General features: G+C 41.7%; 1 protein-coding gene across 1 annotated transcript; it reads left to right on the top strand.

Annotated features, from left to right (window-relative positions):
• Positions 1-202: 202 nt before the first annotated feature.
• Positions 203-4,557, top strand: LOC131157805 (probable LRR receptor-like serine/threonine-protein kinase At4g36180). The gene has a single exon (XM_058112203.1). It carries the CDS (start codon positions 458-460, stop codon positions 3,938-3,940), a length of 3,483 nt encoding a protein of 1,160 aa, XP_057968186.1. The 5' UTR covers positions 203-457; the 3' UTR covers positions 3,941-4,557.
• Positions 4,558-26,026: the final 21,469 nt, after the last annotated feature.

The following is a 26,026-nucleotide window of genomic DNA, read 5'->3' on the forward strand; positions in this document are numbered from 1 at the left end:
GCCCAGGCCGAGGGCCCAGGTTCGGAGGACAAAGCTAAAGTCACCCTCACAGTCACATCACAGCACAATGAGCACAATGATTCGCCCCCCATTTGAGCCTAATCACAAAAGTAGCCTCTCCCACCACCTGTCTCTGTTCTTTTGCAGGCCTTTCGAAAGTGTTCCCTCGGAGGGTTTTCAGCTGAGAAATTTTTGTATGCATACACATGGACACCTGTCTCGTTCATCCTCGCCGTCCAAATAAATTTTATTACTATGAATATATAAATCCCCGTTAAATCAACGGCGGTTATCTGTTCAACTACCGTCCACTGCATAGAGGTAAAAAATCCTCCTTTTTAGGGGAGAGGGCAGCTCTTAACAAAGAGACGGTGAGATAGTGCCGTGGGAATGCGCACAGCGGCGCACCAAATGGCGACGCCCCTGTCGTTCTCCTCTTCCCAGGCGGTCTCTGCTAATGTACGCTCCCTCTGAGTTCCCTCTTAACCTCCACGGACAGTGGAGGACCACAAAACGCAGCTTAATTGCCATGCTACCCTCGCTGGCGTTCATGGATGTCTCTTCTTTCCTATTTCTTGTGGTTCTCTTCGCCCCCTTCTTATCTTACGCCCAGCGCAGCGCTGAGACCGCGGCTGAGATAGAAGCCCTGACGGCGTTCAAACTCAATCTCCACGATCCGGTCGGAGCATTGAGTGGCTGGGATTCGTCCACACCGTCGGCGCCGTGCGACTGGCGCGGCGTAGCCTGCTACGGCGGCCGAGTTACTGAGATCCGCCTGCCTCGCCTCCAACTCGGTGGCCGACTCACGGACCGAATCGCTGATCTTAACCATCTCCGTAGGCTGAGCCTCCGCTCTAATAGCTTCAACGGAACTATACCTCCTTCCCTCGCCAAGTGTACTCTCCTTCGCTCCGTTTTCTTGCAGTATAACTCGTTCTCCGGCGCACTCCCGGTGGAGTTTGGCAACCTCACCGATCTCTTAGTCCTCAACGTTGCAGGAAACCTCCTGACCGGCGGGATCTCCGGGAACTTCCCCCGGAGCCTCCGGTACTTCGACGTGTCGTCGAACCAGTTGTCAGGCGAGATCCCGAGGAGTTTCGCAAACGCGTCTCAACTCCAGCTCATTAATCTGTCGTACAACCAGTTTTCGGGTGCAATTCCGGCCGGGTTCGGCGAGCTTCAGCGGCTTCAGTACCTCTGGCTGGACTACAATCTTTTGGAGGGGCCACTGCCGTCGGCGATAGCCAATTGTTCTTCTCTCGTGCATTTGAGCGTTCAAGGTAACGCGCTGGGCGGCGTGATTCCCGCGGCGATCGGAGCTCTTCCAAAGCTCGAGGTAATTTCTCTCTCGGAGAACAATCTCTCCGGTTCGGTGCCTTCGTCCATGTTCTGCAACGTGTCCGTTTATCCGCCGTCACTGCGAACAGTTCAGCTAGGGTTTAATGCGTTTGCGGACATTGTGGCGCCTAAAACAACGACTTGTTTCAGTGCCCTGCAGGTTTTGGATCTTCAACACAACCAGATTCGCGGCGATTTTCCTCTATGGATAACATATTTGTCGTCTTTAACAGTGCTGGATGTTTCAGGTAATTCCATCTCCGGCGCAGTTCCGAGCGAGATTGGAAACCTTTCTAGATTGGAGGAACTGAGGATGGCAAATAATTCTTTAGAAGGAGTAGTGCCAATGGAGATCATGAACTGCAGTTTCCTGCGTGTGCTTGATCTCGAAGAGAACGGCTTTTCGGGGGAAACTCCTTCGTTCTTTGGAGAGTTAAATGGTTTAATGATTTTATCAATTGGGGGGAACCGATTCTCGGGTTCTATTCCGGAGAGTTACGGCGATTTATTGATGCTGGAAACACTGAACCTGAGGCATAATAGTTTAAGTGGAGGCTTGCCGGACAAGTTAATGGGGCTGAGCAATCTGACGACAATGGACATCAGTGAGAACAAGTTTTCCGGTGAAATTCCGGAAAATATTGGAAAAATGGCTCAGCTAATGGCTCTGAACATGAGTGGAAATGGTCTTTCAGGACACATTCCTGCCAGTGTGGGGAGTTTGTACAGGCTAACGACTCTTGATCTCAGCAGACAGAACCTCTCTGGTGAGCTGCCATTTGAGCTTTCGGGATTGCCGAATCTTCAAATTATTGCTCTGCAGGAGAACGCTTTATCCGGCAATGTTCCTGAAGGTTTCAGTAGCTTGCTGAGCTTGCGCTTTTTGAACCTCACTTCTAATGGCTTCTCCGGTAACATTCCAGCGACATTTGGGTTCCTACGTTCTTTGGCCGTTCTTTCGTTGTCTTACAATCTCATCTCCGGCTCCATTCCACCGGAAGTTAGCAACTGTTCTGATCTCAGAATCCTGAGTCTGCGGTCAAATTATTTAACAGGCCGCATTCCTGCCGACCTCTCCGGCCTTTCACATTTGAACGAGCTTGATCTGGGCAGAAACAATTTAACGGGCGAAATCCCAGAAAAAATCTCTAGATGTTCGTCCCTGACATCTCTGTTACTGGACGGAAACGATCTCTCCGGGGGAATACCCGAGTCATTGTCTAATTTGTCGAGCCTAACGACTATGGATCTCTCCATGAACAACTTGACGGGTAGGATTTCCCCAAAATTTGCACTCATCTCTGCCTTGGTTCACTTCAATGTGTCGTTCAATAACCTCCAAGGTGAAATCCCAGCAAGCCTGGGCTCTCGCTTCAAGAATCCGTCCCTATTCGCAATGAATCAGAACCTATGTGGGAAGCCATTGGAGAGAAAATGCCAGAGCACGACCGACGGCGATAGCAAGAGGGTGACTCTGTTGTTTGTCGTGGTTGCTTGCGGGGCCTTCCTTTCGGCAATGTGTTGCTGCTTCTACATCATAAGCCTGTTGCGATGGCGCCAGAGGCTCAAAGAAGGGTCAGCGGCGGGCGGGGAGAAAAAACCGAGCCCCGGGAGGGCGAGCTCCGTAGGCCGCGGGAGCACCGACAATGGCGGCCCCAAGCTCGTAATGTTCAACAACAAAATCACCCTGGCCGAAACAATAGAAGCCACGAGGCAATTCGACGAAGAGAATGTACTGAGCAGAACAAGATACGGTCTAGTATTTAAGGCCTGCTTCAACGACGGAATGGTACTCTCCATACGCCGCCTCCGCAACGGATCTCTGGACGAGAACATGTTCCGAAAAGAAGCCGAATCGCTAGGAAAAGTTAAGCACCGAAACCTAACGGTTCTTCGTGGCTATTACGCTGGCCCGCCGGACGTTCGCCTCCTCGTCTACGATTACATGCCCAACGGAAACCTTGCGACGCTCCTCCAGGAAGCCTCCCACCAGGACGGAAACGTCCTCAACTGGCCAATGCGACACTTGATCGCGCTTGGTGTCGCCCGCGGCCTTGCCTTCCTGCACGCGGCCAACTTGGTTCACGGCGACGTGAAGCCGCAGAATGTCCTCTTCGACGCCGATTTTGAAGCCCATCTCTCTGATTTCGGGCTTGACCGGTTCGAAGTGGCTACGCCGGCGGAGGCTTCGACTTCGACCGCGGTGGGGTCGTTGGGGTACGTTTCGCCGGAGGCGGCATCGACGGGGGAAACAACGAAGGAATCGGACATTTACAGTTTCGGGATAGTGTTGCTGGAACTGTTGACGGGGAAGCGGCCGGTGATGTTCACGCAAGACGAGGACATAGTGAAGTGGGTGAAGAGGCAGTTGCAGAAGGGTCAGATATCGGAGCTACTGGAACCGGGTCTGCTGGACCTGGACCCGGAGTCATCGGAGTGGGAGGAGTTCTTGCTAGGAGTGAAGGTGGCGTTGTTGTGCACGGCAGCCGACCCGATGGATCGACCCATAATGGCGGATGTCGTGTTCATGCTGGAAGGGTGCCGGGCGGGGCCGGATATTGCTTCTTCTGCGGATCCCACCGCACAGCCATCGCCCGCATGACTGAGTGAGTACTCGAGACCCGAATCGGATCTCTTTCCAAGTCCTAACTTGTTTTTTGTTTTTTGTTTTTTTTTTTAATGAAATTGTAACAGAAGGAGGAAGCAGGATTCTATTTTATTTTTGTGGGGGGTTGAAAATTTGAAAGATTTTTTTGGCGGTTTCGAGGGTGGTTGGTTGCAGTGGCGGATAGTTGAGTATTGGAGTCAACGATGGTTGATTTAAAAGAGGGAGGGACCATAGTGGATTAGTGGGGGAAGGGAGAGAGGAGGGAAAGTGGGTCAGGTGTGCATGACCCGCGAACTCTGCGAGGGGAAAATCAAAATGGAGGCCCTCCTCTTCTCATTGGGTAATGGGTGGGGGGTTCTGTTTTTGTTTCTTAGTTTTCCATGTTTTGTGAGGATTTGTTTCATCTCTGGGGGGCTGAGCCTTCTGATTGCCTTATTTTTTTTCTTTGAAGAAATTAAAAAAAGGAAAATAGAGTAAAAGAAGGAAGGCCATGGTACAACAATTTTGAGGTGCCTGGTGGCGGGGCCGCCCATTTAGGAGGGCTTAGCTTATTTGTATATTGTTAACAATGCATAATGAGAATTTATCTTGCTAATTAATTACAAAGGAAATATAAATAATAATTTTTGTACACGAGATCAGCGGTTGTCGTATTACGACTCTCAAATTTAGATTTGAGAGGTAGAAATGGGCATGTTTAAAATTCTAAGAGCGGTATAAAAGAATAAGTTAAAATAAGCATTTGTGTATTGACTTTCATGCAAATATGTATTTAACTTATTGCAAAAGCCGTTTTTCAAAGTTTTTTTCTTTTTAGAATAAAAGAAAATAGTTTTTGAGAAATTTTATTAGTTATTATTCATAAATGATGGCAAATTCATAAATTTGATGGTCATTTTATTAATAAAGAATTAGTGACAAATTGTGAAAAATAATAATATTTAAAATATAAATTAATAGAAAACATTCGGATGTCAAAACTTAAGTATTGATTTTTCTGTTGATTAGAAATTGTTAAATTTGGAGAAAAGCTAATTTTTCTTTATTGATTCACTCATTTTACAAGGGATATATATATATACATGTGATAATTGAAAAATGAAAATTGTATATTTTTCATATAAAAAGGGTATATTTTTCTAATGCTCTCCCTTTAGTTGGAGCATGGAGATCCGTAATATCTAACTTGCGTGATAAGCCTTGGAAATTGTCACGATCCAAAGCTTTGGTGAAGTTATCGCCAAACTGAATATGCTTAGTTAGAAATAGACTAGCCCGTAACTTTTTCTAAATAATATGACAATTGATTTCTATATGTTTGGTATGTCCGTGGAAAACAAGATTCTTGACAATGTGAAGAGCTACTTGGTTGTCACAATATAAGAGCATAGACCGGAAATGTGGTACTTTAAGATTATTGAAAAGAGTTTTGAGTAATGTAAGTTCACAGATAGTGGAAGCAAGTGCTCGGTACTCAACTTCGGCAGAGGAGCGAGAGATTATAATTTGTTTCTTAGTGCGCCAAGAAATTGGACTAGCGCCCAGTTGAATGAAAACATCAGTAGTAGAGCGGCGAGTGAGGCGACAACTAGCCCAATTCGAATCAAAATAGGCCGAGACTTGAAGATTGTTGGTAGTAGGAAAAAATAAGTTATGTCTTGGAAAAGTCTTAATGTATCGAAAAACTAGTACAACAGCATCATAATGTGATTGTCTAGGCTGGTGCATAAATTGACTAAGAATGTTGACTAGAAATATAATGTCGAAGCGAGTGATGATGAGATATATCAAACGTCCAACAAGTCGTTGAAACGAGCTTGGATCAGAGAGAAGATCACCATTAGTATTATTGAGCTTGAGATTTTGTTTCATGGGAAAGTGGGCAGGACGAGCACCAAGATGATCACTATCAATGAGGATGTCAAGAGTATATTTTCGTTGATTAAGAAATATGCCAGTGGGAGAGTGAGCAACTTCGACGCCAAAGAAATATTACAATTTGCCAAGATCCTTTAGTTTGAATTTTTTGAGCAAGCATGATTTTGAAGGAGCTAATATCGAAAAGATCATTGCCTGTTATAAGAATGTCATCAACATAAATAAGTATGAGAGTAAAAAATTGACCCCAAGAACGAGTGAAAAGAGAATGATTGGCTTAAGATTGGATGAAACTCTCAGCAAGTAAACAGAAGATAATTTAGAGAACCAATTGCGAGAGACTTGCTTAAGGCCATAAAGGGATTTCTGAAGATGACAAACACGAGTCTCCCCTTATTTGCAATAACCCGGTAGAGAGAGCATATAAACCTCTTCACCAAGGTCACTATGGAGAAAAGCGTTATTGACGTCCAATTGAAGAAGATGTTGATTCCGAGCTGCAGCCACTAAAGAACACATTTAACAGTAACGAGTTTAGCAATAGGAGCAAAAGTGTCATGATAATTCAAACCTTCTACCCGAGTGTAGCCCTTGGCCACCAAGCAAGCTTTGTGTCACTCTACCTGAAGTTTTGCTTTGAACACCCATTTACAGTCAATTGCTTTTTTTTTTCAAGTGGAAGGTGTTGAAGAATCCATGTATTATTGGTTTCAAAGACTTGGATTTCAAAGGTCATGGCATCACGCCAATGTGGGTGCAGGTGAGTTCAGGATGTTGGGACATGACAGAAAGAAAATTCAAATGTTGATTAAAGAAATGATGATAAGATAAAAAAGAGAAGAGACAATGAATCGTACCTAAGGAATATTTTGAAACTTATGAAGTCATGGAGGACTGTGGTAAAGTAGGGCAGATATAATCAGCCAAGTAAGAGGGATGTGTGAGAGCTCGTTTGAGCCGTGAAGAGGTGGGTGGGGAAGGGGGTGAGGGTGGGGGTGTAGTGACCCAGAGAATTATGATATTTAAATAATAGAATTTTAAACAAGGCCTCGTCGACGAACACTGGGGGTTCGTCGACGAGAACACAGGAGGCTCTCGTCGACGAGGACGTGTCTCATCGACAAAAGGATACCGAGAGGATGTTTTGGCAATTCTGAATTTCGTCGACGAGAGGGAGAGTTCGTCGACGAATTGCCTTCTTGACCTTGTCGACGAGGTGACGTGACTTGTCGACGAAAGCTTGTGTATAAATAACTCAAACTTCATTTTTTGGCTGAATTTCGACGCAGCAAACCCTCTTTCTCTCCTCCCTTCGTTCCCCCTCCCTTCTCTCTAAGTTTCTGGACCAGATTTATGCCAGTTCGACGATCTAAAGCTACCACGACACTCTTGGGAAAGTTCTCTACATATCTGCTGGAATGGATCGTCGGTGGAGCTAGTTGAAATTCATCCCTGAATCAAGGTAATACTATTTATTCAGAATTTTGTCTTCCCATAGTTATAGAAAATATTATTCACAAAGAAATACTGAAGTTTAGTTCTGCAAATTATCGTTTTCAGGGTATTAAACGGAGAACCCTGCGAGGGCAGGATCAGTATATTTTATAGGGCTTTTCAGGAATCAGGTAAGGAAATAAACTAGAGCAATTATTTTTTCATGAAAATTATTATTAAATTATTAGAAGAATTATATTCAGGAAAAAATGCATTATATTTGTATATTATTGAGAAAATGTTTTTATAGGAAAATACTGCTATGATATTGAAATGTATGTATTAGTAAGAAATGTCAGAAAATATGATTTTAGAATAAAATGTATGGTTTCATTCAGCATTGTGTGGCATGAATATTATTTTACATGAAAAGTATTATGTTATGACAATTTTACGAATAAAGTATGTTTTCAAAAATGATTGAATATTGCAGTACATTATGGTTTCAAAATACATGATAAATAGATTATTTATTTAGAATAATATATATGAAATGTTTGATGCAAGGTCGTGATTGATAGCTGGTGTAAGGTCATGTATTATGTATGATTTCGGCGCAACACCAAATTTATGAATGTTCGGCCCAAGGTCGCAGATATGAAAAAAATCGGTGCAAGGTTATATGTATGTATGTATGTTATTACAGAAAATACTATCAATCTATGTATGTTAGACAAGTATATTATCATGTATTATATGTTATCAGAACCTGGATGATAGTTCAATTCAGTTATAGGAGCATGATACCGTAGCTATACAGATCAGATTACTATGTTTAGACTTGTGCTAATCGCCCCTGCAAGTAAAGGGGGTGGGAGATGGATAGTCGATGTGGCTTTTAGTATAGAGTTGTAAACGTCCACCTGGCAATTCGGACCAGGGTGTGGTGGGCCCATTGTACTTAAAGACATTTTTGATTCGACAGTGGTCACCAACCATTGTCGAGTCCCGCCTTCAGGCTGCACAACCCATCATGGGGGGTAATACATAACATCAGCTAGTTATACATCATGGGTAAATTACAGTATTACCAGTTATATCAGACTTTTCATGTACAATATGATTTATTAAAAATTACGAAAGTATATGCTTATTCAGTTATGTTATGATGAATGTTTTCTGGTATATGAAATGTACTATATATGTATTATAGCACTAAATATTCATGTTACCACACAATTGTATTTAGTTTATTTTCTCTTACTAAGAGGTGTCTCACCCCCAACATTAAATCATTTTCAAGAAACCCAGAATACTAGCAGATCGAGGTCGCCGTTGAGATAGTGCGATACTACCCTACTAGGAGGGTAAATTTTGATCTAGGAACAGGAGAATTGTGTTGTGGGTTCCTAGATATGTATATATTCTTGTATTTTTTGAGATTGTATATAAACACAGTATTTTGGAATTTAGTTCACTCTGGTATTATGTATTTTATGGTTATGAGAATGTGATTTACATTTACTGCTACTTAGGTTTCCGCTGTGAATGTTAGATGTGTCCCCATTACCTACGGGTTCAGGTTGACTATATTAATAAATATATTTTACTATATAATAAGAAAAGCAGTTCGTTACAGTTTAGTATTAGAGCCTAGGATATTAAGTTCTATAGACTCTAAAATACAGCAGTAATAATACCAGAGTATAGGATAAGAGAATTTGAGATCTGATTTTGTAGTCTAGATGCAGGGCTTCCGTGGTGGTTTGTGTGATTTTCCTTGGGTGACGATTTCAGGAAAGCCATGGTAAACTATCGTCGGGTTAGGTATCTAGGTTGCAAGATTGAACCTTAAATTAAGATCATGAGAGATGAGTTAATTAGGAATATATTATATTGGTTGGAGGATATGTATAGTGAAGGGGTTCTAAGTTAAGTTATTTGTTTTTCAGGATGGATCCTGGTGGCAGTAGTGCCTATGCCAGTGGAAATAAGGGAGTTGGACCTTCAGGCGCTAAGGGTGGTGATTCAGATGTCATATTGGTAGCGTGGCACAGCAAGTCATAACTAAAATCACTAGAAGTTCTAGAGAACAGGGTGGTCCGTCAGCAGGCCATGGTAGGTCAATCAAGAAATTCATTAAGATGAATCCTTCGGCTCTCTCAGGAGGAACTGATCCTGTAATCGCTGAAAACTAGGTGTAGGAGATTGAAAAAGTGTTTGCAGTGCTGCAGTATACAGAGGAGTAGAGGGTGCTATTTGCTACATATAGATTGACTGGAGAGGCTGAGAGACGGTGGACAGCAGTAAAACTCCTAGAGCAACAGAAGACAGTACCCATAAAGATGACGTGGGAGCGGTTTAAGGAGATATTCTTCGATAGGTATTTTCCGAATTCGTCTAGGGAAGTTAAGATAAAGGAGTTCCTGAATCTGAAGTAAGGAGAGTAGATAGTGTAGTAGTACGCGACGAGATTCATCGAACTATCTCATTTCCCCCCGTACATTATTCCAAATGAGGCGAAAAGATACAACAGTTTGAAAGAGGTATGAGGAGAGAAATATATAAGCAGATGTCGATACTGAAATTACAAGATTTTACTAAGTTGGTAGATAGGACCACTATAGCAAAGGTTGGAGAGCGATTAGAGGCTGAGGAGTAGAGACAGTGGAAAAGATTTACCCCTTCGGGTTCTCAGCAGGGAGTCGGTCATGGTTCGTGGAAGAGGGGTGGCTACTATAGAGACTGGAGGCAGGATACTGGGAATTGTGATTTTTAGGGCATGCAGCCACTTCCAACTTACCCGACTTGTGGGAAGAGACACCCAGGGGAGTGTTGTGTCAGACGAGGTATTTGCTACCGGTGTGGGGAGCCAGGACATGTGATGAGAGATTGTCAAACTTAGATTGGTGCTGCTGCTGCTCCTAGACCTGCTTGAGGAGGCTATCAGGCGCCATGTGGAGGCTAGCAGAGGAATATGGCTTCAGCTAGAGTTTTTGCTCTGATGCTGAGTGATGCCAAGACAGCCGGCGATATGGTGATAGGTACAATTAATATGTTTATGTTTAAAGTTATTACATTATTTGACTCGAGGGTCACGCACTCGTTTGTATTTATGGGGTGTGTTAGATTATGTGGGATTGAAACACAGTTATAGACGTTGAACTATTAGTGAGTACACCGACTGAGTCAGCCATGAGGTGTAGTAGCATGCTTCGTGGTTGTCCAGTTGATGTTCAGGGGAGAATTTTATCTGCTAATTTGGTAGTGTTGGACATGCATGGGTTTGATATCATTTTCGGCATGGATTGGCTAGTAGCTAATTTTACCAGTATAAATTGACGTGCAAAAGAAGTAATATTCAGATCTCCAGGAAAATCAGAATTCAGATTTACAGGGTGAGGAGTGCAATCTCTACCTCAAATGGTTTCAGTTATCCAGGCGAGGAGACTGCTCCAGAGTGGTTGCCAGGGATTCGTGGCTTTTGTGAAGGAAATGTGTAAGAACCCAAACCGTGGTATATGAGTTAAATAAATAAGAGAGGGGTAAAATGGAAATTTAGTAGGATTCGTCGATGAAGTCAGAGTTCATCGACGAAGTTTAGAGGCTCATCGACAAGGAGAAGCTGAGAGATTTCAAAAAAACAGAGATATCAGGATTCGTCGATGAATCCATCGTCTCGTTGACGAGTTGTCTACATGACCTCGTCGACGAGGACACCATTTCGTCGACGAGGACACCCGAATCAAAGGGCTATAAATAGGAATCTCTTTACTTCCAAGCTAAGAAAGTCAAATCCTATCTCTATCTCTCTCTCTCTCTCTCTAGAACTCTCCTTACTCTCTATCTCTCTAGTTTTCTTTGTTGTTCGTCACTAGAATCATAAATCTGAAGTTACCACAAGGATCGTGGAAGGATTCTCTACAAGTTCTACGGATCAGAATCTCGTTTCAAAGATTTTCGAATTTTGATGTAAAATCAAGGTAAGGCTCGGTTTTTAGTTTTGATCTGGTAGTTTTGTAGAGAACAGTGTTATGAGTATCTTCTGTTCTGTTGATTGCAGGTTTTGGAACTCGGTTCGCTATTTAGGGACCTTAGAGTTCGGGATTTTCTATTCGAGAGAAAGGTAAGGGGAATTTTGTTTATATCGGTTATTTTTTAAATCGGACTCGGTGGAACTGTGGTTCACGGTTCTATGTGTGTTTTTATTACTCATTTGTAGGGATCTAACGGGAAAAACTATGAGTTTTTCATGATTACAATTTTGAAAAAAAGGGGGCGACGGGTTGCATCCCTGGTTTTGTTAAAAACCAAACGTATATGTTAATTTATACTGTGTTATAAGGATGATCGTGTCTTGACTTGTTTTAAACTGTATTATTTGGAAAACCATGATTTTAGATTACCAAATGGGTGTCGTTTGTTTGGTTATATAAACATGCATGTGTGTGTGATTTGTTTAAATGCTAGTAGGAATGCGGTTCTAAATTATTTCAGGGACTAAGAGTGTCCGACTCTATATCCGATGACGTATGAAGTTGCTAGCCATAGATTGGTAGAGGTCCGGCTCTATATCCGAAGGCGTAAGCCTATTTCGGAAGATCAGGCTAAAGGGTGTGGATCCACCAATTAGTGCCAGTACGATGCCATGGGAGTCGGGGACTAGCCATGTGCTGGTGGTGCCGTGTTCGCGGGTTGGCTATGGGCCAACACCGTATGTCGGGGCCAGCTTCGGGCCGATGGGTGTGAGGACACCCGGATTGCTAATCATGTGTATGTGTGTGTGTATGCACTGTGTAGAATTAGTACTAGAACTGCATTTAATTGCGTGTATGTTGCATCATTATAACACTCAAATGCCACACACCGATATAACCTGTGTTCTTTACTGAGAGGTGTCTCACCCCTACTGTACTTATATTTTTACAGGTTCTTCGAGTAACCAGAACTAGCATCCTAGTGTAGAGAGCGTAGTAACGCGGTTAGCGCTTGGGTAAGTGTTAGGACCGTATTTTGGTGGGTTGCCATGTTGGGATGTATTTGGGCACCCGTTTTTACGTTGTATATTAGAGTCTGTTTCTGCTCTTGTATAAACTCTGGTATGGTACTGTATATATATATATATATATATATATATATATATATATATATAATGACCTTTTTCGTTGCTTATATTTTGTTGTGTTTATATGTGTTTAGGGTGCCTGGGGACCCCATGGGGTTAGACCCTCATCCTTTGTACTGTATCTTTGTATGTTTTATTGGATACATGGACATGTTAGATTTCATTTTCACCCTTGGGTTCGATTTTTGGGTTTGGGGTGTCACAACTTGGTATCAGAGCTAACCAGGTTGTTAGGTCTTGTAGACTTGGTTAGGCTTAGTAGTCAGTACATACCAGAGTATAGGATGTTGGATATGGGCAGAGTTGGTTGAGAGTTGTTCGGTTGCTAGACTGGGATTTTTCGATGGTATTCCGTATTTTTCCTAGGATGACGATTCCAGTAAAAGTAAGGCAGATCATTGATGACTTAGTGTTTGTGTGATAGGACAGACCTAGACCTGGCAGGAGTAGTTAACACGATTAGTGTAAATCATTGTGTTAACTGTATGTGTTATAAGGATACTGATAGAATCCTATTGTGCTACAAAATGGAGCCTAAGAATAATGACCTGAGAAGTGGCTCTGAGGAGACTGCAAGTGATGAGTCTCCCTCTGTGCCTCAGGGTTTGACAAGGCAGGTGTTATGGGAGATCGGGCGAAGTGTGAGGAGATGCGATCGCTCTCTGACTGCTGCGGGGTGCACCATTGAGAGGTTCACACGCACGCATCCTCTGATGTTTTCTGGAGGACCCGACCTGATGATAACAAAGGATTGGGTGGAGAAGAATGAAGGGATCTTGGAGGTCCTACACTACATGGATAGGCAGCAAGTCCTCTATACAACCTTCCAACTATCTAGGGAGGCGGTTCGATGGTGGACTGCAGTGAACTTGCTGAAGAAGCAGAGGGGTGGTCTAGAGGAGATGACATGGAGCCTTTTTAAGGAGGTGTTCTTCGATAGATACTTCCCGGCTTCAATACATGATGCGAAGGCGGATGAGTTTTCTGCTCTAACTCGGGGGAGTTTGACGGTGCAAGGGTATGCAGCTCGGTACATAAAGTTGTTCTGGTTTGCGCCGTGTTTGATCTCAAGCGAGTATGAGAAGACTCGAAGGTTCGAGAAGGGCTTGAGGAAGGATATCTGCACACTAGTGGGTATGCTTCAGATCCACGAGTTCTTTGTATTGGTAGACAAAGCCACGGTGATTAAGATCGATATTCGAGAGGACGAGGTGGATCAGGAATCGAGGAAGATGACAGTACCTTCTGGTTCTCAGATAGGATTTTGTCAGGGATCGTGGAAGAAGAGGAACAAGGGCTCAGGTTACCACCAGAATACGGAGCGCTAGGAATCGTAGATGAGCCAGACTAGTGGATGTTGTACTAGATGCCACAGATGGCATAAGGGTGAGTGTCAGTCATTTTTGGATAATTGCTACAACTGTGGTTAGCTAGGTCACATGTTTCGTGATTTTCGTGCACCGAAGCGAGACGTGTCTGCATCTAGTGTGAATCGAGGGAGCAATCAGATACCTCAGGGAACCATTTAGACGAATACAGCTCCGGTCAGGGTATACTCTCTTACTTTAGCGGACGCTGAGCATGTAGGAAACGTAGTGACAGGTACCTTATTATTGTTTTCAAATAAAGCTTTTATTTTGTTTGATTCGGGTGCAACCCATTCCTTTATATCTGTGAATTTTGTTGGACAGTGTGGGGTTGAGACTTAAGTCATGAACAAGGTGTTATCTGTTACTACGCCATCTGGGAGTGTCTCTTTCTGTAGGAAGATATTGGTAAACTGCCCAGTGGTAATTCAAGGGAAGCTACTACCAGCGAATCTTGTGGTATACGACATGTCGGGGTTCGATGTTATTATGGGGATGGATTGGTTGTCCTCCAGTTATGTTGTAATCGACTGTCATAGGAAGGTAGTAGTGCTCAGACCTCTTGGGGAGTAGGAGTACAAGTTCGTGAGATCATGTGTGCGTTCAGCGCCACAGATTCTATCAGCATTGTAGGCGAGGAGGCTACTCTTAGACGGGTGTCAGGGATACCTAACTTGTGTGAAGGAACCATCGCGGGATGAATTGAGACTCGAGGATATTTGGGTAGTCAGCGAGTTCCCGAATGTGTTTCTAGATCATTTGCCCAGTATACCTTCGGATCGTGAGGTAGAGTTTGCTATAGCATTGTTGCCTGGTAAAACACCGATCTCTAAAGCTCCGTACCGGATAGCTTCAGCAGAACTTCGAGAGTTAAAGGAGCAGTTGCAGGAATTACTGGACAGGGGATTCATTCAACCTAGTGTTTCGCCCTGGGAAGCTCCAGTTCTATTTATGAAGAAAAAGGATTGGTCAATGTGGATGTGCATTGATTACCGTGAGATTAACAAGGTAACTATGAAGAATCATTATCATTTACCTCGTATCGATGATCTCTTTGACCAGTTGCAAGGAACGCGAGTCTTTTCGAAGATCGATTTATGGTCAGGATATCATCAAGTGGGGATTAGATCTGAGGATGTAGCAAAAACGGCTTTTCGAAATAGATATGGCCACTACGAGTCTTTGGTCATGCCTTTTGGGTTGACGAATGCACTAGCAGTGTTTATGGATTTGATGAATAGGGTTTTCCATGAGTACCTAGACCGGTTCGTGGTGGTGTTCATTAATGACATTCTGGTATACTCGAGGAGTACGGAAGAGCATGAGAACCATTTTAGGTAAGTATTACAGATTCTGTGGGAGAAGAAGTTGTATGCTAAACTGAAGAAGTGTGAATTCTGGTTGAATCAAATTGCATTCTTAGGTCATGTGGTGACCGGTGATGGTATATCAGTTGATCCTAACAAGATTGAAGTTGTGGTCGACTGAGTGAGGTCGAAGAATGTGCAGGAGGTTAGGTGTTTTCTGGACTGGCAGGTTACTATCGTCGGTTCATGAAAGGTTTCTCTAAACTTTCTGGACCTCTAACTCGATTGACCAGGAAAGGAGTCCAATTTTTGTGGACCAGTGATTGCGAGCAATGCTTTCAGGAGTTGAAGCACCAGCTGGTTACTGCCCTGGTATTGACCATTCCTTCGGGGGATGGTGGGTTTGTGATTTATAGTGACACATCTCTGAAGGGTTTGGGATGTGTGCTTATGCAACAAGGTAAAGTAGTAGCGTATGCTTATCGGCAACTGAAAGAGTATGAGAAGAATTACCCTACACATGATATGGAGTTGACTTCTGTTGTATATACACTGAAGATCTAGCGACACTATTTGTATGGTGTGCAATGTGAGATCTTTACTGACCAAAAAAGTCTCAGGTATTTGTTCATGCAGAAGGAGTTAAATATGAGACAAAGACGGTGGCTTGAGTTGATTAAGGGCTACAATTACATGATCAGCTATCACCCGAGGAAGGCTAACGTGGTGGCTGAAGCATTGAGTATGAATTCAGAACATGCAGCAGTATCTGTAATTGTAGCTCAGCATCATGTCAGACGGGGTCTGGAAAGCCTTGGTGTGGAGTTGGTGTCCGGTGGTCATCAGGTTTTCATTACTAGCTTGGTGATTCATCCGACCTTGTTTGAATGTATTAAGATCGCGCAGGCTAATGATGCAGAATTGGTGGAGGTTATAGAAAAGGTACAACAGGGACTGGCTACAGAGTTTAACATCTCTGAGGGAGGTGTGCTGAGCTTTGGAACCAAGTTATGTGTTCCAAATTATGATGAGATCAGAAGGACGATTCTGGAGGAAGCGCATTGCTCTTTGTTTACGGTACATCCTGGTAGTACAAAGATGTATCGGGACTTGTGCGAGACCTTCTGGTGGTCTGGTATGAAGAGGCAAATTGCTCAGTTCGTGGAGTAGTGGCTGACGTGTCAGCAGGTAAAAGTTGAACATCAGAGGTCGGTAGGGCCGTTATAGCCTTTTCCTATTCCGGTGTGGAAATGGGAGCATATTTCCATGGATTTGTGACCGGATTGTTGCCAGCATTTCACGGGCAGAATGTTATTTGGGTGATCGTGGATAGATTGACGAAATCTGCTCATTTCATACCGATGAAGGTTGGTTATCCCTTGAGCAGGTCAGCAGATATGTACGTGCATGAGATTGTGAGAATGCACAGAGTACTGGTGTCCATTATGTCAGATTGAGATCCAAGATTTACTTCTCGATTCTGGACGAGCTTGCAGGAGGCATTGGGGACAAAGCTTACTATCAGTACGACATTCCACCTCCAAACTAATGGATAGTTGGAGAGGACGATACAAATCTTGGAAGATATGTTGCGAGATTGTGTGTTAGACTTGGGCGGTAGCTGGATACAGTTTATGCCACTAGTAGAGTTCGCTTATAATAACAGCTTCCAGGCTAATATCAAGATGGCACCATTTGAGGCTTTGTATGGTCGGAGGTGTCGATCTCCCTTGTGTTGGGATGAGGTTGGTGAACGTCAGGTGTTAGGACCTAAACTTGTGCAGTAGGCATCTGAGAAGGTGGGTTTGATCCGGGAGAGGATTAAATCAGCTCAGAGTCGGCAGAAGAGTTATGCGGATATTCGCCTCCGTGATTTAGAGTTCAAGGTGGGGGGTAAGGTATTTTTGCATATCGTTCTAATGAAAGAGGTGATGAGATTTGGAAGGAAGGGCAAGCTGAACCCAAGGTATATCGGACCATTTGAGATTCTTGAACGGGTGGGTCCGGTAGCCTACAGGATTGCACTACCCCCAGCACTCTTGAGGCTCTATGATGTGTTTTACGTATCCATGTTGAGAAGGTACGTGTTAGATCCATCACATTTTATTAGCTATGATGAGTTGGAAATTGGGGATACCTTAGCATATGAAGAGATACATGTTCAGGTTCTAGACCGTAAAGTTCAAAAGCTTCGTACTAAGGAGATACCGTTGGTGAAGGTATTGTAGCGGAGCCACGAGGTTGAGGAAGCTTCTTGGGAACTAGAAATGGAAATACGCCGGAAGTATCCACAATTGTTTTGAGTACTTGTATTTTATCCTACTTTAGGTTGGGATAGGTGGTTAGTCGTCGGGAGTGTGTGTATTGTGGACTCCTGATATGGTTGTATATGTAACCACGATATTCCTTCGCCATAAGTGAGGTATGTATGTGTATGTGTATGTGTATGGAGGGGCTGCGTTGTAGTAGTCGCCAGTTTCTTGTTAGAGTTGCATGTATGTGTTCGGTTGTATGTATAAGTTTGTAAATGAGAGATGACAAATTTTGAGAACGAAATTTTTGTAAGGAGAGGAGATTGTAAGAACTCGAACCGTGGTATATGGGTTAAATAAATAAGAGAGGGACAAAATGTGAATTTAGTAGGATTCGTCGACGAAGTCAGAGTTCATCGACGAAGTTCATGAAAGTCTCGTCAAATGAAGTTCAGAGGCTCGTCGACAAGGAGAAGCTGAGAGACTTCGGGAAAATGGTGATATCAGGATTCGTCAACGAATCCATCGTCTCGTTGACGAGTTGTCTACATAACGTCGTCGACAAGGACACATTTCATTGAAGAGGATGCCCAAGTCAAAGGGTTATAAATAGGAATCTCTTTACTTCCAAGCTAAGAAAACTCAAATCCTATCTCTTTCTCTCTCTAAAACTCTCACTACTCTCTATCTCTCTAGTTTTCTTTGCTGTTCATCACTAGAATCGTAAATCTAAAGTTACCGCGAGGATCATGGAAGGATTCTCTACAAGTTCTATGGATTGGAATCTCGTTTCGGAGATTTTCAGGTTTTGACATAAAATCAAGGTAAGGCTTGGTTTTCAGTTTTGCTCCAGTAGTTTTGTAGAGAATAGTGTTGTGAGTATCTTCTGTACTATTGATTGTAGGTTTTGGAACTCGGTTCGCTGTTTAGGGACCTTAGAGTTCAGGATTTTCTATTCGAGGGAAAGGTAAGTTATTTTTTAAATCAGACTCGGTGGAACTGTGGTTCACGGTTCTATGTGTGTTTTGGTTACTCATTTGTAGGGATCTAATGGGAAAAACTATGAGTTTTTCATGATTACAGTTTTGGGAAAAAGGGGGCGACGAGTTGCATCCTTGGTTTTGTTAAAAACCAAACGTATATGTTAATTTATACTGTGTTATAGAGATGATCGTGCCTTGACTTGTTTTAAACTGTATTGTTTGGAAAACCATAATTTTAAATTACCAAATGGGTGTGGTTTGTTTGGTTATATGAGCATGCATGTCTGTGTGTGATTTGTTTAAATGCTAAAAGGAACGCGATTTTGAATTGTTCCAGGGACTAAGAGTGTCCGACTCTATATCTAATGGCATATGAAATCGCTGGCCATAGATTGGCAGAGGTCTTGCTCTATATTCGAGGGCGTGAGTCTATTTCGGCAGATCAAGCTGAAGGGTGTGGATCCACTAGTTAGCGCCGGAACGATGCCATGGGAGTTGGGGACTAGCCATGTGCCGGTGGCACCATATTCATAGGTTGGCTACAGGCCAACACTGTATGTCGCGGGCCGGCTTCGGGCCGATGGGTGTAACGACACCAGAATTGCTGATCATGTGTATGTGTGCATGTATGCACTATGTAGAATTAGTATTGGAACTGCATTTAACTGTGTGTATGTTGCATCATTATAACACTCAAATGCCACACACCGATATAACATGTGTTCTTCCTTATCGAATGGTGTCACAACCCTACTGTACATACATTTTTACAAGTCCTTTGAGGAACCGAAACTAGCGTCTTGGTGTAAGGAGCACAGTGGCCGGTGTACTGCAGTTAGCGCTTGGATAAGTACTAGGATTGTATTTTAGTGGATTGTCATGTTGGGATGTATTTGGGCACTTGTTTGTGCATTGTATATTAGAGCATGTTTCTGCTCTTGTATAGACTCTAATATGGTACTACATATATATATAGAATGACCTTTTCCGCTGCGTATATTTTGTTGTGTTTGGATGTGTTTAAGGTGCATGGGGACCCCACGAGATCGGATCCTCATCCTTTGTACTGTATCTTTGGATGTTTTATTGGATACAGGGACAAGTTAGATTTCATTTTCACCCCTAGGTCCGATTTTCAGGTTCGAAGCGTGACAAAATGTCAGAGAATGAAATGAAACTTATTAATATGCTAGTGGTGAAAGAATTTACAAATGTTTTTCTAGATGAATCACCATATCTGCCACCTAATCATGAGAAAGATTTTCCTATCGATCTACTTCCAAATACAGCGCCGATTTCTAAAGCACCGTATCGAATGGCGCTGGTAGAGATGGCAAAACTGAAAGATCAATTGTATGATTTACTTGATAAGGGTTTTATACGACCTAGTGTATCCCCATAGGGAGCTTTAGTATTATTTATGAAGAAGAATGACAGATCTATGAGGATGTGCATAGATTATAAGAAAATTAATACAGTGATAATTAAGAATAAGTATCCTCTACCCCATATAGATGATTTATTTGACCAGCTCCAGGCTACACGAGTGTATTCTAAGATTGACCTTAGATCAGGTTACCATCAAGTAAAGGATGAGAAGAAGATGTATCGAAGACAGCCTTCAGGACTAGGTATGGACATTACAAGTTCCTTGTTATGCCGTTTGATTTGACGAATGCTCCTACAATATTTATGGGTTTAATGAATAGGATCTTCCATCCATTTTTAGACCAGTTTATTGTTGTTTTTATTGATGATGTACTAGTTTATTCGATGAGTTATGAGGAGCATAAGATGCATTTAAGGCAAGTTTTACAGATGTTCAAGGAGAAGAAGTTGTATGCCAAGTTCAGTAAATGTGACTTCTGACTCGAGAAAGTTGTGTTTTTAGGACATGCTATCTTAGGGGACGAAATTTTTGTGGATCCCAGTAAGATTAATGCGGCAGTGAATTAGGTTGGACCAAGGAATGTCCAGGAGATTAGGAGTTTCTTAGGGTTAGCTGGTTATTACCGTCGTTTCGTTGAGGGATTCTCAACTTTATCAGGGCCTTTGACACGATTGACTAGGAAGAACATCAGATTTGAATGAGACAACAGCTGTGAGCATAGTTTTCAGGGATTGAAATAGATGCTAGTCATAGCACCAGTATTGATCATCCCATCAGAGGGTGAGGGTTATGTCATTTACAGTGATGCGTCCTTGAAGGGACTTGGTTGTGTATTAATGCAGCATGGCAGGGTGGTGGCGTATGCTTTCAGACAGTTGAAAGAGTATGAAAAGAACTACCCTACCCATGATCTTGTATTGGCTGTAGTGGTACATGCATTGTAGATTTGGAGGCATTACCTTTATGGCGAACGGTGTGAGATTTTCTCCGACCATAAGAGTTTAAAATACTTCTTCACTCAGAAGGAACTGAATATGAGGCAAAGAAGGTGGTTGGAGCTTATTAAAGATTTTGATTGTACTATCAGTTATCACCCAAGAAAAGCAAATGTGGTGGCTGATGCGTTGAGCAAGAAGTCTGCGAGACTAGTGTTAGAAGCTATGGAGATCCAGTATTCGATCATGATGGATCTGGAGAGGTTAGGTATAGAGTTGGTAGAGAGTGATCCTCCAGTATGTATTGCTAGTTTAGTGGTACAGCCTACTCTGTAGGAAAGAATTAAAGCTGCTCAGAAGGAAGACCCAGAATTAGCAGAGGTATTAGTCGGAGTGCAGAATGGTCAGGGGGAGGAATTTTGTTTGTCAAATGATGGAGTTTTGCGGTTCCATTTCAGGTTATGTGTTCCTACCAATGCTGACATCAGGAAGACTATTTTAGAGGAAGCCCACAAATCTTTATATACAGTTCATCCCGGCAGTACGAAAATATACAGGGATCTACGAGAGTTTTACTAGTGGAGTGGTATGAAGAAGGAGATTGCCGAGTATGTAGCGCAGTGCCTGACGTACCAGTAGGTATAAGCTGAGCACCAGAGGCCGGCAGGCCAGTTGCAGCCGCTACTTATCCCAGAGTGGAAGTGGGATCATATAGCCATGGACTTTGTTTCAAGGCTGCCATCAGCATCACATGACCAGAATGCGATTTGGGTGATTGTAGATCGATTGACTAAAACCGCCGATTTCCTACCTATCAAGATCAACTATTCCCTTAACCGTCTAGCAGAGGTGTATGTTTAGGAGATACTCCGTTCTCACGGAATACTTGTGTCCATAGTATCAGATCGAGACCCACGTTTCATGTCACGTTTCTGGAGGAGTTTACAGGAGCCTTTAGGGTCTTAGTTATCTTTTAACACGACATTTCATCCTCAATCAGACGGGCAGACTAAAAGGATGATACAGATACTAGAAGATATACTCCAAGCGTGCATATTAGATTTTGGGGGTAGTTGGACTCAGTTCATGTCGCTGGTAGAGTTTGCATATAATAATTGTAGTTACCTGAAGAATAATGGTATTTTAATAATAAGAGGGAGAAAAATGAAAACAGAAACAAAAGGAGGCCGTAGACTACGACATTGCATTTTGGAGAATATAATTTCAAGAATTTCCAGGGTTCGTCGAAGAATACAGGGATTCGTCAATGAATGTCTTCAAGATCTCATCGACGAGGTCCCATTTCGTCGACGAGAAAATACTGAGCGAAGGGTTTGGGTTGCTCTGAATTTCGTCGACGAAGGGTAAGGTTCATCGACGAATTTACTGAAGGACTCATCGATGAGGTGACGTGTCTCGTCAACGAATCTGGCCCTATAAATAGTGAAAACTCGGATTTTTATCATCTTTTCAGTGCTCTCTCTCTCTCCTCTCTCTCTCTCTCTCTCTCTCTCTCTTACGGTCCCTCTCTATTCTCTCTTCGATTTCGGCCCCACCAGTCACTGGATTGACGATCCGAAGCCACCACGATGCTCCTAGCAAAGTTCTCTGCAAGTTTGCCAGAGCGGATCGTTGGTGAAACAAAGTTGGATTTCATCCCAAATTTAGGGTAAGACCTTTTAGCCCATTTTTGGCCTTCTGACAGTTATAGGAAATGATGTAGGTGAAGAAATACTGATATTCTGTTCTGGAAAATATTAGTTTCAAGGTGTTATATAGGAGGTCCTGCGGGTGTTAGGCTAGTAAACCATAGAGGCTTTTCAGTAGTCAGGTAAGAGAAATATGTTATGCTAGGAAATTTTGAAATATTATACAGTTTATTAAATTATGAAAATTATGTATTAAAGTATGGTGCGACTTGAGAATATGAATATAGTATGGAGATATGATTTATGAATTTTAGTACCATGATTTTATGAATTTCAGTACCACGATTATACGAATTCTAATACCATGATTATACAAATCTCAATACCATGATTATACGAATTTCAGTATTATGACTATGCAGTTTCAGTGTTATGATTATACAGTTCTCAGTATTATGACTATGAATTACAGTACAGTTTATACAGCATCATGGTTATTATGGTTATTTCAGAATCATGGTAAATCAGATAAGTTATATATAGAGATATATTATATAGTATCAGACCTTATTGTACTATGCAGTTACAGAGTATGGTACCGTTGTTACAGATATTATGTTATGTTATGAATGCAACCACCTATTTAGATAATACGTGGTAGTAGGTCGATCACCTAGGCCCTTGACGTGGACAAGCTCCCTATCAGATATGGGTTGAGGTGGGCAGATCAGACCGATGGAGTATAGTGATTTACCCTGGTCGGCCAACCAATGTAGATCCCGTCTACAGGCCGCACAACCCTGTCATGAGGGGTTAAATCATGACACACAGTTATCCACAGGGAAAATTTTTAGTTGCTATTACATATATACAAATTTACAGAAACAGGAAACATACTTATGTACACTAGAAGTATTTTAAATAGTAACCTACAATACTATTATGTTAAGCAACATGGAAAGGGTGGTGGATTTTATCACTTGTACTGTGTTTACATATTCAGTTATACATGATTATATGAAAACATATTTTCATAATATTGTAGCTCATTTGCCATACACTAGTAATAGCTAGTAATAGCATATTTCGTCTTACTGAGCATTGGCTCATCCCAGTGTTGAATCATTTTTTAGGTGATCCAAGTAGGCGAGCAAACCAGGCTCATAGATAAAGGGGCTATAATAGTGCCCTGTCAGTGAAGTGAGTATTGTGGAGGATTTTTGTATATCCCAGCATAGTTGAAGGTATTTTGGGGAACAGATATATGTGTATAGTTTGGGAAACATGTTAGTATTCTGGTATTGTGTGTGTGTGTATATATATATATTTACATATGGTTATGTTTATTTTATTTCTGCTTCTCGCTGCTTAGGTTAATGATTGGGTTTACCCCAGTATGGTATCAGAACATGTAGATTATCATAGTATAAAAAATAAAATAAAAAAAAAAAAACTCAGTTTATTAAGCAGGTTGTTTCAATAATAGTTATCAGTCCAGCATTGGCATGGCGCCGTTTGAGGCTCTATACGGTAGAAGATGTCGTTCTCTTTTATATTAGGATGAGATGGGTGAGCGTCGAGTCATGGGGCCAGAGTTAGTGCAACAAGCATATGATAAGGTTCAGCTCATTAGAAATAGAATAAGTGTAGCTCAGAGCCGACAGAAGAGTTATACCGATAATCGTCGCAGGAAATTAGAATTTGATATTGGTGATCATGTATTTTTGAAGATAACTCTATTAAAAGGGGTTATGAGGTTTGGAAGAAAGGTAAACTTATCCCTAGGTTTATCAGTCTATTTGAGATTTTAGAGAAAGTATGATCGATTTCTTATATGTTAGCTTTACCACTTGTACTATTCAGGATGCATGACGTATTTCACGTTTCTATGTTGAGGAAATACGTCTCAAACCCTTCTCATATAATCAGTTATGGTGAATTAAAGCTTAGGGATTCTCTAGTCTATGAGGAGGTATCAGTGCAAATTCTGGATAGAAGAGAACAGGAACTACGTAATAAGAAGATTCCTCTGGTAAAGGTTCTATGAAAGAATCATACAGTGGAAGAAGCTTCTTGGGAGCTCGAGAAACAAATTAGACAAAAATACCCACAATTGTTCCAAGAAGTTCAGATGTAACTAGGAAAATGTAAGTAAATATGTGATATTTATTTTGCAAGTACATGTAATAGTTTAGTTATGAATGGTCTTTTAGTTTTGAGAGAATTTTTTTATTTATTTTACCTATGTAATCTCCTAGGAATTGGAATGTAACCATGGTATTCCTCCCCTATAAAAGAGGGTATGTAATAAAATAAGTAGATCGTTTTACCTTTAAGGGATGGTGAATTATATGAGTAGCAAATTTCGATGATGAAATTTTTTAAAAAGGGGAGAATGTAGTGACCTAGAGAATTATGATATTTAAATAATGGAATTTTAAATAGGGCCTCGTCGACGAGAACACAAAAGGGGCTCATCGACGGGGACGTGTCTCGTCGACGAGAGGATACTGAGAGAATGTTTTAGAAATTTTGAATTTTGTCGATGAGAAGGAGAGTTCGTCGACGAATTGCCTTCTTGACCTCGTCGACAAGGTACGTGGCTCGTCAACGAAGGCCAGTGTATAAATAGCTCAAACTTTATTTTTTTGGATGAATTTCGACGCACCAAACCCTCTCTCTCTCTCTCTCTCTCTCTCTCTCTCTCTCTCTCTCTCTCTCTCTCTCTCCCTCTCCTCCCTTCGTCCCTCCTCCCTTCTCTCTAAGTTTCTAGGCCGGAATTTACACTGATTCGACAATCTAAAGCCACTATGACACTCTTAGGGAAGTTCTCTGCATATCTGCTGGAGTGGATCATCAGTGGGGTTAGTTTGAAATTCATCCTTGAATCAAGTTAAGGCTATTTATTCAGAATTTGGTTTTCCTATAGTTATAAGAAATGTTATTCACAAAGAAATACTGAAATTTAGTTCTGAAAGTTGTCGTTTTCAGGGTGTTAAAAGGAGAACCCTGCGGGGGCAGGACCAATATATTTTAATGGGCTTTTCAGGAATCAGGTAAAGGAATAAATTAAAATAGTTATTTTTCCATAAAAATTATTATTAAATTATTAGAAGAATTATGTTCAGGAAAGCATGTATTATATTTGTATATTATTGAGAAAATGTTTATTTGGGAAAATACTGCTATGATATTGAAATGTATGTATTAGTAAGAAATGCCTAAAAATATGATTTTATAATAAAATGTATGGTTTTATTCAGCATTGTGTAGCATGAAAATTATTTTACATGAAAAATATTATGTTATGAAAATTTTACGAATAAAATATGTTTTCAGAAATGATGGAATATTGTAGTACATCATGGTTTCAAAATACATGATAAATAGATTATTTATTCAGAATCATATGTATGAAATGTTTGGCGCAAGGCCATGATTGATAGTCGGCGCAAGGCCGTGTATTATGTATGATTTTGGCACAAGACCGTATTTATGAATGTTCGACGCAAGGCCGCAGATATGAAAGAAATCGGCGCAAGGACTTATGTATGTATGTTATTATAGAAAATGCTATCAATCTATGTATGTTAGACAAGTATATTATCATGCATTATATGTTATCAGAACCTGAATAATAGTTCAATTCAGTTACAGGAGCACGATACCATAGCTATATAGATCAGATTATTATGTTTAAACTTGTGCTAACCGCCCCTGCAAGTAGAGGGGCTGGGAGATGGATAGTCGATGTAGCTTT

The sequence above is a fragment of the Malania oleifera genome, chromosome 1 (genome assembly GCF_029873635.1).
Source record: "Malania oleifera isolate guangnan ecotype guangnan chromosome 1, ASM2987363v1, whole genome shotgun sequence".
Lineage (NCBI taxonomy): Eukaryota > Viridiplantae > Streptophyta > Magnoliopsida > Santalales > Ximeniaceae > Malania > Malania oleifera.

Excerpts from the sequence above, each read along its gene's own strand:
- LOC131157805 (XM_058112203.1), top strand. The coding sequence starts at position 458 with ATGTACGCTCCCTCTGAGTTCCCTCTTAACCTCCACGGACAGTGGAGG.